Source organism: Phasianus colchicus, chromosome 9, assembly GCF_987193195.1.
Source record: "Phasianus colchicus chromosome 9, bPhaCol1.hap1.1, whole genome shotgun sequence".
In the NCBI taxonomy this organism is placed as follows: domain Eukaryota; kingdom Metazoa; phylum Chordata; class Aves; order Galliformes; family Phasianidae; genus Phasianus; species Phasianus colchicus.
The window spans coordinates 21,225,605-21,240,328 of NC_143444.1; the positions used below are offsets into that span (position 1 = coordinate 21,225,605).

At 36.5% G+C, this 14,724-nt stretch overlaps 1 protein-coding gene across 1 annotated transcript in view; it reads left to right on the forward strand.

Moving 5' to 3' along the window:
• The window catches only part of LOC116236214 (vitellogenin-1), a 41,737-nt gene that overhangs the window by 12,672 nt on the left and 14,341 nt on the right, over positions 1 to 14,724 (forward strand). Inside the window, exons 12-21 of the mRNA XM_031604782.2 lie at positions 1,662 to 1,879; positions 1,965 to 2,062; positions 6,027 to 6,151; positions 6,237 to 6,338; positions 6,425 to 6,544; positions 6,803 to 6,992; positions 7,081 to 7,174; positions 7,287 to 7,472; positions 12,519 to 12,663; positions 14,256 to 14,475. Coding sequence (XP_031460642.2) covers positions 1,662 to 1,879; positions 1,965 to 2,062; positions 6,027 to 6,151; positions 6,237 to 6,338; positions 6,425 to 6,544; positions 6,803 to 6,992; positions 7,081 to 7,174; positions 7,287 to 7,472; positions 12,519 to 12,663; positions 14,256 to 14,475 — 1,498 coding nt within the window. The remainder of the gene's footprint in view (positions 1 to 1,661; positions 1,880 to 1,964; positions 2,063 to 6,026; positions 6,152 to 6,236; positions 6,339 to 6,424; positions 6,545 to 6,802; positions 6,993 to 7,080; positions 7,175 to 7,286; positions 7,473 to 12,518; positions 12,664 to 14,255; positions 14,476 to 14,724) is intronic.

The window sequence follows — 14,724 nt, forward strand, 5'->3', positions numbered from 1 at the left end:
ATTGACCAAAATGTGTTTAGTGCTACTTCAACTTTGGTATGTGAGAGAACCACAAAACAAGGTTTTCTGAAAATTGACACTTAATACTGAGTGTCACATTTAATCGTAATTCAAGACAGATCTTATTGAAAATAGATACTAGAAGTTTGCATCTTAATTACAAATTTACAGACATTGTGTGGGTTTAAGTCATAAACAGAGCATTTACTAAATGTGACTTTTGTCCCTGAATGAGGTAATGATTAGACATCACATACAATGGTTACATGGGCATAATCTCATACACCACAGACATCACTACAATCATTTTTCACCCTAAAGCAAGCCACTTTTAAAAGAAAACCTTACATCTTTTTCCCTGTTATATTTTTTTATGAGACCATTCTTAACATGAAAAGTAAAATTAAAAGCTTTAATTAACTATTCTGCTGTACTAATTTTTTCATTGTATTAATTTTTGCATATGATTGCCAGCTTGATTCCACATATTGATCCATAGACAACAGTGTGCTGGTTTATGCTTTTAAGCAACAGAATATAGAAACAATTTACTAGAGTGCAGGAGCTAGATGGGAAAAAGGGAGTGGGAGGGTGGAGAGACAGTAAGTGTAGAAATTAGGTTATTTGCTGGGGAAGGGAAAAGCTGATCTGGTGTTTGAAAACAATGCTGCATCTCTGCTTGTCCTTTGGCCTAGCTTTCCACATGTGACCCAGACTGCTGTTTAGTTCCATTTTCTATGCATTTGCTTTAGAGAAAATTGATCTGGAGCAGGTTAATGACTTTGACTGGATTTTGCATTGTTCAAAAAACAGTCAGTTTAATCCCTGGTTTGCAGCTAGCTACACACCCATATTTGCATTAAACAGACTTAATGCATGGCCTGTCATTTCTATTCTTTAATTTAAAAAAGCAGTTGCATTTAGAAAGAGGCTACTGCAGAAAAATACATAAAGCTTTCTCAATCATACTTTATATTAAAAGGCGTAGACATTAGAAGCAGAACAGGATTGTCCGGAGGATTGTGCCAAAATGGTTTTACTCCATTCCCAATCAGTTTGAAGCTGCAAACATTTTAGTTCCTCTCATGTAAGCTGGAAAGGTTCCAATAAAAAATTAGTCTCGATACTAAATACTGTACAGATCAAACACATTAGTTACAAGTAGTACTGTGAAAATTACATTTCTCGCATAACATTACAATTTTAAATTACCTACGTGGTAAAGAGATTTTCAGAAGTAAACTGTTTGTTATTCGAGTAGAATGGGTGCCAGAAAATCAAATGGCTTGAGTTAAGGCATATCTTTATGGGTGATCACTGAATTTATTTCTCTGGTATGCGACAGGTTCTTGAAATCACTTTTATCTAGATTTTGTCTTGGTTATGTTGCAGGTATCTTTTGCTATAGCTTAACAAGGGAAAGTAGATTTGATGTAGAGGTTATTCAGTGAGTTTTCTTGGCTTTGATTGCTTAAGAATCAGTATTACCATAATACTCCTTCCAGCCATCAAACTCTGAAACCAGGAACATTGTTGCCATAATAATTAAATAATACAAATTTTTACTGTACTAGTGATTAAGAGATCATTCATTGGTTATGAAAGGTTATTAGCAAAATGTTCAAATACAGATTAAGTCTGAAAGTACCAATTATTTTCAGGTCCAGGCTATTACCCTTGAGATTTTCCTGAATCACAAAATTCATCCTCAAAGCCGAATGTTAGCTGCAGTGGTTTTGCTTGAAACTAAGCCAGGTCTTCCAATCCTGATGACATTAGCTGATGCTGTGCTGAAGGATCCTAGCATGCAAGTGGCAAGTTTCATTTACTCTCACCTGAGGGCCCTGGGCAGAAGCACAGCTCCAGATCTTCAAATGATGTAAGGAAAATCTACTTCCCTTCCCTAGATGAGGAACTTGTTACAAACAAATTGAGGTGTTAATGAGCTTGCTGAATTTTTTCAGGGCTTCTGCCTGCAGAATGGCTGTCAGAGCATTAAGTCCCAAATTTGACAGATCTGGATACCAGTTCAGCAAAGTTTTCCGCTTCAGTATGTTTAAAGGTAAGGTACATACTCCTCCTTCCCTCCTATAGTAATCATCTGAAGATTTTTGGGGGAAATATAGTTAATTTCTATCTGTATATATATAGATATATATCACAGAGTAGGAGAGTCCAGTTGCACATAGCCAGCAGCCTCTATGTTCTCCTGCATTTAGTGGAAAACAAAAAAATAACTAAATCTTGTGCTCCCCATTTTTAGAGCATTTATGTCCCTGTGTATATTTTGCACTGTATGCTGCCAGTATGAAATTACCAGAGGGCTTGTGGGGCTCTAACCCTTCATTTTCATTAGCCAGTGCAGCACATATTCCTGTATAAAATGCCATAGTCTCAGTGATGCTTAACAATTTCCTAACACTGTTCAGCACCAAACAGGAGGGACCTAAGTTACTACTAAGTAGATAAATTTCTAATGGTGATTAACACATACAACTCTTGCTGAATTAAAATATGATGCTAAATTCTCTTCACCCAACAATAGGGCACAGTGAAACATAAAACTCTGCAAATGGTCAGCTGTGACAATTCATTGCATCCATGAGCAGCTAACTCAGGTTTGTTGTCTGAAGGTTTTTCCTATACCTTCTTACTAGGGTTATTTACTGGCATGCACAGATCCATGTGAGGGATTTTGAGACACATCAGTTACATCTCTGGGAATCACATATAAAAATCAAGAACACTGGTAGGTAGAGTAAAGAGGACGAGATTAGAAGACAGCCCTTGCTGGGTCAAATTGTAGCTATTTCCAGTTTCCATTTATGTAATTCTTCCCGGTAGGGATTTTTTCAGCAACTGCATGTAAATGACCATGACAGCCTCAGTGATTTGGCATATGTAGCTGACAGACTAGGGAGATTATATCTACAAACAGAGCCTCCTTACACATGCTGTTTATCTAAAGGACATAGATGTATTTCGCACTTTTGTTATCCACTGGTACACATAAAGATTCTTTTCAAAGTTATGAATAGAAAAAGAGACTTAAATGTCTGAAACCTGCAGTGCTAAGTGTGCAAGTACTTTTGCTTTCTTTTGGGGATGGGAGGGGGTTTCAGAAGACTTTTACAGATTTTATTGTTGCCTTTCTTGTTTCATGTTTTTTATATGACCATTTAGTTGAGTCTATAATAAAAATATGTATAATACATACCACAGCAGCCACAATGCCACATGCTTGTTGCTTAAGAGATGGCAACAGAGAGTGTCCAAAGAAATACAGTAGATAATGCACATCTTGTGAACTTTTGTACCATTAAAATGCATACACAGAGAGATACATTTTCCAGTAATAAGCAGATATGTGTTTCAGGGCTTAGATACTCATTTTCTTCTCTTATTTTTGCTTTTAAAATGGAGCTGCCTGATTTTTTTTGAACAGTGAGAAAGAAATGAGCAGTATAGATGAGGGTAGCTGGCAGGGGGCTGTGTAAAATGCATTATTTTGTTCTGACTGTACCCCTGAAATGCAACAGATGAATGAATTGTTAATTCTTAGTACCAGTATAAGAAATTTGGATACTACTTAAATAGGATGTTTAAGCCTCTCATCCTGAAGACTAAGGAACAAGACCACTTTCTAGACATGCTAGGCTTAGAGCTGGATAGTTCAGTTGGCTAAATGAAGTCCATTCTCCATCACACTTGTGTGGGAGGAGGCTCCAACTTTCTGATATGATTTGTTACCTCTAGCCACAGGTGAAATGTGTTTCAGTGAGTCCATTCTTGCGGAGTTACCATAGTGACAGCAGTAATGCTGTACCTATTTCCTTGCTAAAAACAAAAATATGCCCTCAGCTTCACAGTTTTTTGTGGTGGTACTAGGTGCTGAATTTTTAATGACAGTCACTAACGTCAGATGAATATGCTTCTAATTGACAATCTGTTATACATGGCCACCACGGATGGTGTTTCACAGTCTACATACTACCACTGAAATCAGCCCAGGTACTGCTCAATATAGAGACTGACAGAATCTGACTCTCAACATGCACATTTTTTTTTACAAATTTATGTTATAAAAATATGTGTACTAATATTCATAGGTACGAAAGGCTGCTTTCTTTGATCACTTTATTTTTGCTTTCCATCTTCCCTGAGGCAAGACATTTATTCAGATACATGCAGGTGCCCTCACATTCTCACACTGAAGCGGCTATAGTGTACCATCTGACCCTTTTAGTAGAATTCTTCTTTGGTAAATATTTTCTTACAGCACTAGAGCTGCATAACGTCTGAAGTATGGAAAACACCCCCTTTGTCTTCAAGCTGATGAATTTTATATAATCATTTATTAGCAACACTTCTTACTTAATATCAAGAAATATGTTTTTTCTTAACTAACATTTCTTGAGTTAGAACACAAACACACACAGATACACTCCTCCCCCCCCCAAAAAAACAAAAAACAAACAAACAAAAAAAAAACACAGAAAAACCTTTTAATGAATTTGCTATAAGTATCATATTTCATTGCAGTGGCCAATCCATGTAACACCCAGAACTGTTCTAGATAAGCTTATTTAGAGAAAAGCTGGAATCTGTCCTGAGAAATTAGAATTTAAAATTAGTCCCAGTAATCTGATAATAAACAACATAGTGTAAGAATAAAGAAGAGCCAATCCCAGCCTCGGTTGGCATGCATGAATTCATAAGAAAATAGTAGTTATTGACACACGCATGAGATTTTTTCTGAAATACAGAAAGTGGCACCAGAAAAATCACATGGGCCTGAGTGTTCATAAGATCCCACATTTGTGAACAAAAATAGACTTGTCTTTAAATTTTGGCTAAGTAATTTAATGGAATGTAGTCATTCCTTTTCTGGAAAGAGGCCAAGGTCTTACTCTCTCTCATAATGAATCCAGGAGTTGGACTTGATGATCCCCATGGGTTACCTCCAACTCAATATTCTATGATTCTGTGAACACTTGAAAACATATTTCCTACATTTCAATCATTTCTATACAGGTTATGAAATTAGAGGTCTACTTTTTCCAGGGCTCTGAAGTTATCCTGAATTTTGAAAGCTGATTTTGGTTGTGCTGTAATTCTAGGGCCAATTTAATCAGTATATGGTGACTATGTCTAATATAAGGATAAAAGAAACTTAACATAGGGAATCCTCAAATACTTCACTGTTCTCTGACTTGTGTTGGAAGAAGGAGGAGCACTGGAAGAAAGGAAGTGCAACAGATATACCTGCATACTGTGTTGCCCTTGCTCCTTTTGAAATCTAAGGAAAATTAGAAAAGCCTTGGGATTACTTTAATTCAGATAACAGAACTGTATAAAGCTGTGCCAAGTCCAGGAAGAATATGTAACTATCCTTTCCACTGATTATCTGTTCCTAAGAACATTATAGATGATAAATCTAAAGTAGAGAAAATAGATAAAAATTACCTTTGTTCTGAGTTTACACAATAGTTAACAATTACTTAACAATTAGTGCATTTTATGTAAAGAGTTACAGCATGTGGAATGAGACACATTAAATTGCCTCTGAGTCATCTGAGAAAGAAATCTACACCACCTCACCATCTGTACTTACAGGACATCTGTACCATTTTTCCTATAATGTTAGCAAAGGATGGTAAATCTGTTTTCATTTCTGACCCCCCCTCTTTTGTCAAGTTGCCTTAAACAATGTCTTGTAAAAGCATTTCATAGGTTGATATTATAGAATCTGACTGAATGTAAATTATATAGTAGAGGCAATTAGAAAAATAGCATAGTCACTGCATATTGAGCAGTGGACTTACAATTTTGCCAATTAATAGTTCAAAAAGGCAGAATATTCTGTTTATGGCTGTTTTATAATATTGGTTTTGTGGCTGATTTTTCTAGCCTTTCTCATATCATCTTGTATCAGTTGTGTTACACAATTAGTAAATTGTGTATCAATCTGCAAATGTGGCTTTAAAAACTGACTGGGCTGTGTTTTACTGCCTGTTTCTATACAGAGTTCCTTATGAGTGGACTGGCAGCTAAATATTTGGTACTGAATAATGCAGGAAGCTTAATTCCAACAATGGCAGTGTCCCAAATGCGGACACATTTCCTTGGAAGAGTTGCTGATCCCATAGAGGTAACTGGATGAATCTGCAGTTTGCTTCTCACACCTTTCTATAATCTTTATCCAACTGGCATTTCAATTTTACTTTGTCTCACAGGTGGGAATAGCAGTTGAAGGACTTCAGGAAATGTTTGTTAGAGGTTACTCTCCTGACAAGGACTGGGAGACTAAATATGACTTCAGGAAAATCCTAAAAAAGGTAAATTCTGGGGGAAGATAAAATCTGTCAAGTGTGGTTTCCCCAAATGTTATGAAGAAACAGATTTTCTTCCTCTTCTCATGCAGCTATCAGACTGGAAGGCACTCCCCACTGACAAACCCTTTGCATCGGGTTACTTGAAGATGTTTGGCCAAGAGTTGTTCTTTGACAGACTCGATAAAAACACCATCCAAAATATATTGCAGGTATCATTTCAGAAACACCACATAAGTATCAAAAGTATTAAAATGCTATTTCTTCTGCATTTTCCTTCCCTTCTCCTTAACTTTTTATTTCAAGAGATGTTTTTTGTCTTTAGTATTAATCAAGGCAAATAAATTCAAAATTTGATCAGGATTAGCTATAATCATTGTTCGCAGACATCCCCCTGAGGCACAGTTAATGACACGGATCATGATATTCAAGTTCTGCTTATTTAGACAAGTTGAACTCTGTAATTGCAGGCATGGTATGGACCTGATGAAAAAATCCCTTCAATTAGGAGATTAATCAGTAGCCTTCAAAGTGGCATAGGAAGGCAATGGACCAAGGCTTTACTATCCTCTGAGATTCGTCGTATCGTGCCTACCTGTATTGGATTCCCAATGGAGACCAGCTTCTATTACTCTTCTGTCACAAAAGTGGCAGGAAATGGTAATGTATTTCAAGACCTGAGCAATACATATATGATTATAAAGATTGGGCAGAATTTTTAACACTTTGCTTACTTTCTTTCTAATAGTTCAAGTGCAAGTTACACCTTCTCCAAGGTCTGATTTCAGACTGACTGAGTTATTAAATTCCAACATTAGGCTGCGTTCCAAAATGAGTCTGAGGTAAATATTTTGGGTAAATTAAAAAAATATTTTAAAGTGACAAAAGCCACAAAAAATTCAACAACTGTTTACTTTATGTATGTAATCTTACTCTCGCATTCTAATTTTTCAGCATGGCTAAACATATGACCTTTGTAATTGGGATCAACACAAACATGATCCAGGCAGGGTTGGAAGCACACACCAAGGTAAATGCTCATGTACCTGTGAATGTTGTTGCCACTGTCCAAATGAAGGAAAGAAGTATCAAAGCTGAAATTCCACCATGTAAAGAAGAGACTAATTTAATTACTGTAAGGTAAGCCACAACACTTATCTTTCTTTGTAGTCATATTGACTCTTTCTGAATTAAACAAAACATTTGCTTAGGGAGCTTGCCTTTGACTGACAGCTCGGGTAACTGGCAGTGATCAGTGTAGATTAATTTAAAAGAAAGGTATGTACGAAAGCTTTGTTTGAAAATATGTTTTATTTCCTGTGGTCTTGACCAGAAAATCACAATTTTTCAGACATGAGACTCATAAACTATTTGAAACTCATATGGCATAAAATTTCTACCCTAACACACACATTTATGTTGAAGACACTGGAGAAGATATGAGACAACTGGCTTCTATTATTTTTAAAAGATAACCCATCCATTTGGTGCCTGTAACCATAGAGGACTTGGTGTAACTTGTGCTTTTACTTTGTTTCCTGTGGCTGCCATTTGGTTTTCTTGCCTGTTAGGTATACTTGATTTATTATCAGTGTATGCAATTACAATACACTCTGGAAAACAATTGTAGCCAGATGCCAAACAAATGAAAACAGATGGAAATACAAGCACAAAGAGTGGGAGGAAACAGAAAGAATATGTCCAAGGAATCAAAGCAGTAGACCAAAGCCTTGAAAACCTTCATATACACATGAAAAAACAATGAGAAAGACAAGCTAAAAATTCATAACACAGGAAAAAGCACCCCTGACAACAAAAATCAGCTACTATACAAGCTGCAGAAATGTTAACAAGTTTCTGCTCTAGGAGTACAGCCATAACAAAAGAGCTCAGTTGCTTGATCCAGCTGCAATTAGCATTCATGGCTGCAGGCCCAGAGAAGCTCTGCAGGTCTCATCAGTTTAGCCACCACAAAGGCTAATCATTATTCTCCCTTGCTCTTCAGTGGTCACAGACCAGACTATTAGGCATTTGACATCACATCCTCCTCCCTAATATGATTCCTCAGATCCATCAATTCTGATTGTAATCAGGTTCTCCACGCAGAGGAGGGAGTGTTTCAGCAGTTCACAGAGAATCAATTTTCTGTGTGTAAGCTGCTGTGGCACGCAAACCAAACTATTTTGTTCATTTTCTTATGAAGACCAGGACAATTCACTCTCAAAGTCATCAGGGACAATAGGCACCTCTTCTCCCTAGCTCTTACTGCTGGATTGGGCAAAGTGGATATTAATGAAGTCAATAAGGATGTTGAACTGGAATGAGGATATTGAAGATAGTGATGGGAGTTTAGGGCCTCAAGGTGAGCTACAACTGTTGGCAGAAGGATCCTTCTGGCAAATCAAAATAATAAATATTTTTCCTCCTTTGAATGAAGACGGAATCAAATAAGAAACAAAGGTGTTAAATGCATTGAATAAGGCAAGACAGTATAAAAAATAGGGGATCACAGCCAAGGAGTCCATGAGTTCCTGCCCAAGCTCTCCTGTAGACCCTGCAGCATTATCATTTATAAAGTGAAGTAGTCAGCTGAAAATAGCTCTATAATGCCAAGTATATGAGAAAGCTAATGCTCACTGGCTAACTTCTAGCACTATCAATTTTTCTCCAAAAAGCATTCCTGTTCACTCTTACAAAACAAATGCTTGGTGGGAATCACACAGAGCAATGAAACAGCAATGAGTGCAAGTGAAGACAAAGCAATAACTAGAGAATGTAACACTGAAGTATGTCATTGAGAAGGTCAAAGAACAAGCAAAGTAAAATCTTAAAGCTATGAAGAGAAACAAGGAGGCATAAGGTGTTGAGAGAAAGTGCATGTATGTTCTAAATAGAATGAGTCCAAAATCGTAGTTTAATATAGACTTTCTCTTCCTTTGCCCAGTTCCACTAAAAAATAAGGAACCTATTGCATACAATATTTTAGAGGTATTCTGACACCTTCCTGTGTTAGCTTTAAGTGTTCTATTGAAAGAAATGATTCTAGAAAACCATTGCTCTTACAGTTGCTTGTAAACTCCGTTCAAAACATTTTAGTATTAAGCATTTTGTCTTGATGGTCACTGAGTTACCGTCTATACTACCATGTCATTACAGCTGGTCAGGATGTAATATTATTTTCCTTTTCATCTCTCACACCCAGACACAAGTAGTAAACAGTTTTCAATAGCATTTAGTTCAGTTATATTCTACATGCTGTACAGGTTATAACCTGTCACAGCTGTGGGATTTATATAAATTTCCAGGAGTGGAAGAGAAACTCAAGTGAGCAATCACAGACTTAAATAAAAAAATCCCAAAAACTTTGGTGACAGAGATTGCACACAGAGGACCCACCTTTCTTTATAGTAAAAATCAGAACACAATAATTAATCATACCATGGAGAGAATATATAACATGTGTTTCAATTCAATCCTATCAAAGTTAAATTTAATTAAAATAATAGTTATTTTTAAGGCTCTTTTAACATAATTATTTGGTATACTGCAGATGGTTGCTAAAACAGACTTTTAAACAAAATTTACAGGAAGAAGTAAAAATCAAATAAATTTCAGGGGAAATTAAAGCCCTGTGATTAAAGTACAAATATGGAGAGTTGCCAAAGAATTTGCACTTTGCATATATATCACATATTCATAATGATAGGCTACTGAAGTATCTACATAATCTTAAATAGAGCTCTTACCATGGGGCTTTTTCACTTGTTTTAACTGTAGGATAAGCAGAAATTGCTTCACATGGGCATCTTGTAAGATGAATTATAAAATTAAAATGCTGTATACAACATGTAATGAAAACTGCAGAAAAGTAAGTGTTTGTGTGTAGTATATGAGCTTTATGAGCTTTCCACACTCCTTGTCTGGGGAAAGAGGAGGGCAATGACTCGTGCTTCGAGCCTCTGTTATCATGACACCTTTGCACCAAGGTCAGAAGGATATGTGGTATTTCATTTCACCATAGATTAAAGGGAGCTAAAGATCTGGTTGTAGAATTGCCTCTTACTTCTCATTTCTTTAGATATGATGTCATGCTGTGCTTTAAAAACCAGAAAAATAGTTTTGAATGATCTTTTTGGTTATCAGTTTTGTTTTAAACAGACATTGAGCTCTTCTGTCTCCGTATTAGAGGGTACGTGTAAGGCCACATAACCCAAAATCAGTGGGCCCAACACAGCTGAATTGCTTGTCCCCTACCCCTGCAGTGAATCTGACTTATACTATAGCACAGCTTCTTCTCTCATCCAAAAAATACACTAATACATATTGGAAAATCTCCCTTTTATTTTCTTCTCCCTTGTGTGGGATCAGAGAGAACACATTCTTTCATACCATAGCTTTAGGCCTTCTTTGTGACTGTTTTTCTTGTTAAAGGACCAGAGCTGGCTCTTGCAGCCTATTTTTACAGTACTGTGTGATTCTGCAGACATTGACATGTGTCACCTGTGATGCAGCTACATTTGTCGGCTCTCTGTGCTCAACAGGGAGGAATCGATCCTCTACTTTCATTAGGTGGCAGGAGTAGACTATTGGCATAAAAAATACTAAAAAAAAAAATTGGAAAAGAAACCCCAGGGCTTTCTGCTTGGAGACCCAGACTGCTGTTCAGTGGTCATTTGAATTATTGAATGGGATTAAAATAAAAGCCATTTCCTTTTTTGTCCCTATACTCAGATGAACCATCTGAAATGCAAGTTGATTTGTATTTTCTTTTATCCCCTCAGCTTGTTAGGGAGAATATTTTATTTCAGATTCCATTCTTCAAGGTTCTCCTCTCACCCAGCGTGGAGCGTTGCTGTCATGTCCTTATCTTAAAAAAAAAGAGAGAGATGGAAAAGAAAACAAAGCCCACAGGTGACATACGTTTTATTGAGGTGTTCCACATGAAGTGCAATTGTGTGCTTTACAGTGCACACAGCACGGTAGGAGCCTTCAAGAGGAAGAGAGTTCTATCAAATGAATACAAATTCATCTTTCATATAGGTTAGATTGGAATTGCTCAGGTTAGTACAGTGTGGACCATATTAAAATAGAGACCATTTTGCAGACTATCTTTCCATTTATTGTCACAAAGGCCACCTTCATTGGTGGACCACAAAAGCCTAAGGGAAGGAGATCTTCATACATGAGAAACAGCATGTACAGAATTCTGAGTTGGATGTTAGCTCTGATAAATGACTAATAAGGTAGAGTTAGCTCAATGTTAAAAGCTCAGAGAAATAGGTTTTAATCTGTCAAAAGTATTCAATAGTCAAGACACTTCTCTGACCCAAACCAAAACTCATGGTTCTTGCAGCACTGAAACAACATACACAAAGATTATAGAGTATGAAATAAAGGGGTCAGGGTATGTGGCCACAAGAGTCTCATACCACTTATATCATTTGTTCTCTTAGCACCTTATATCTCTTGTCCTTGATTCTGACTAACACTTCTAAGCCCCACAGCACTGTAAACAAATTATGAAATACATATATGTAAGTAGGTAGTAGGTTCTTCACCTTCCAACAAATCTCCCCATGATATCTTTCTAACGCATGTGGATATACGAGTGCAGTTAGACAAAACTAGGAACATTTATTTAATTGTCCAAGGCTAAAAATATTGCACAGGAAATAGAATTTAGTGGCCACCAATCCCCTGCATTATTTTTTTTTTTTCCTGAATTATGGCAGTATGGTAGCTAAAGGACGTGAAAACCAAGTTTAGCAGTGAATGCACAAAATGCTTTAAGAATTAAAAAAAAAAAAAAGAAAGAGATTCAAAAATTTAATATTTATATTAAATAATATATTTATATTAAATAATTTAACCTATAGCCAGATTTCTAAGCAGGCTGTTCTTCAAGGCATTAGGCTTATGCAGATCCCATAGAGTACAGTTCTTTTAACTGATACCTGTGATTGTGAAAGCCTAACTGCAAGCTCTCTGGACTGAGATCAGTCAATGTATTTATTCAGTTTAAGCAGTCCTTGGAAATAAAGCTAGCAGGAAAGATGCTGTAAATATCTACAAAGCAATTTGCAATGTATGATACTTATTGCTGAGTACGTGCTATGTGGCATTATTCAGGTCTTTTCCTCAGCAGTGCTTTATCAATACAGGTTCCCTCTAATGTTTATTCTGCAGTTCTAAGACGTTTGCTGTTACACGAAATATTGAAGATTTGGCTGCTAGTAAGATGACTCCAGTTCTTCTACCTGAAGCAGTGCCTGACATAATGAAGATGTCCTTTGACTCGGATTCTGCATCAGGCGAGACTGATAACATCAGGGTAACTGATGTACTGTTTGACTATTTTTTGGCTTTTAATCAGGAGAAAACCATTTTTTTTCCCCATAGGAAAATGTACAATTCATCTCTGACCAGTGTTACCTTGCACAGAATAAGTCACATTCAATCTAATAACACAAATAGCCCTGTAGTAACATTATTTTAAGGTCTGGATTGTAATCACATCAGACTTACAACACTTTTTCAAAAGCAAGAACACTTGCTTTAGTAATTAATTTTACACTGCCATCTACAGGATAGGCCCACAATCTTTAAAACACTTTGCAGCCATAATACAATCATTACATTCTGGGACAGGCAATACTCCACAAGATGTTCCAGTATTCAGCTTGTAGAGCTAAATTTACTGCCTCTAGTTACCTTGATTCAAGGATGGATGGCAATTTGTGTGTCAAGTAAATGACTTCCTAAACTAAAGTTTTCCATAAAAGCAACTACAGGCTTTCTGTGATGGGCAGCATTGTGAAGGCCTCACCATAACATTTCCTTCAATGGAAAACTGACAGAGATGAGGAACATATTGTGCTGTTCTGGTTTCCTTGTTATCCTGCAACTCTGAAGTTTTTCAGATAAAATAAGAGATGAGGGTGAGTACAGCACTCTCCTATGGAAAAGTTGATGGGTAAACATATTGTCAGCTGGAACAATTTCCAGTATCCTGGAACAAGCAAAGATCTTTTTGCCTACATGCTCATTATGAACATTTATCACTCTGCAGTTATTCTTGAATGAGCAATAACTGAAAAATGGCACAAACGTGACCATTTCCCATTATCATTAGCATTCCCTTTGGAAAGAAAGGATTAGCATAAAAATTCCAGTTTTTCAGTGCTGTACATACAAGTTTGGAATTTTGTGAGATATGATGAACTGACTAAAAAATTAACTGCAAAATATGAAAAGAAAACTTACGGTCATGTTTCTTTTGCCATTTGCTTTATTTCTCATTTCATGGATTTGATTCTAATTTTTATTAATTTCAATCCACTCTTCCAAAAGCATCACTTAGTACATGTACCTGGTACACTTTTGAGTGAAAATTTCCAAGATCTGATATGCTGTGGACATCTAGGAAATTCCTGTGATCTTCTAGTTGATATATTCTCGCATCCAAGTCACATCACAAGTGAGACAGAATTTGCATAGGTATAGATGAAGGTTCTGTAGTTCTACCAAATTATAAAGCAAAGAAAAGAACTTCAGTCAGTCTAGAGCCACACTCACATTGATCGTGAATCTGTTAATGTAGTCTAATACTCTAGGAAAGCAAAATAAAATAATTACAATTATTTTGTGATGTAGTTTTCCACTCTTATGGACTCAAGCACTTTTTTTTCTTTTTCTTTTTTTCTTTTTTTTTTTTTTTTTTGCTCTAGATAGTCTAATTGAGCCATTTAGCTGATAATTTTGTCCAATTGAAAGCCAGGATGTTCTACATCACAGCCTTGCTATCTCAAACTGGTTAATACCTTCTGTAGAATAAATGCATGTATGACTGAAACAGAATTGATAGTATGTAACCACTTCTCTTATTGTTGCCTAGTTTTACTTGACAAGTGTATTATCTAACAGGACAGACCGTCTGTAGAAGATGTTTCATCAGGAAATTCCTTCTCCTTTGGACATTCTTCTTCCTGGAAGAAGCCATTTGTTCAGTCCATGTGCTCCAACGCAAGTACATTTGGGGTTCAAGTGTGCGTTGAGAAGAAAAGTGTACATGCAGCATTTATCAAAAATGTGCCTCTTTATTACCTTATTGGAGAACATGCCCTTAGAATGAGCTTAAAGCCAGGTAAATACAATTGTGCAAAAAAAAAAAAAAAGAAAGAAAGAAAGCGATGGATGAGTAGATGAATTGTTGTTGGTGTATACATATATATTTTTATACATACATATGTATGTCTTTTGTACCTCAAGCACTACTAAAACTACCATTAGAAATTTCAGCCTTGCCAATATTGTCAGCAAACTCCATTGCAGCATGAATCCACCTCTCCCCTCTCTGCCTGAGCAGCGATTCCCAGCTCTCCCAGAGAGTGGC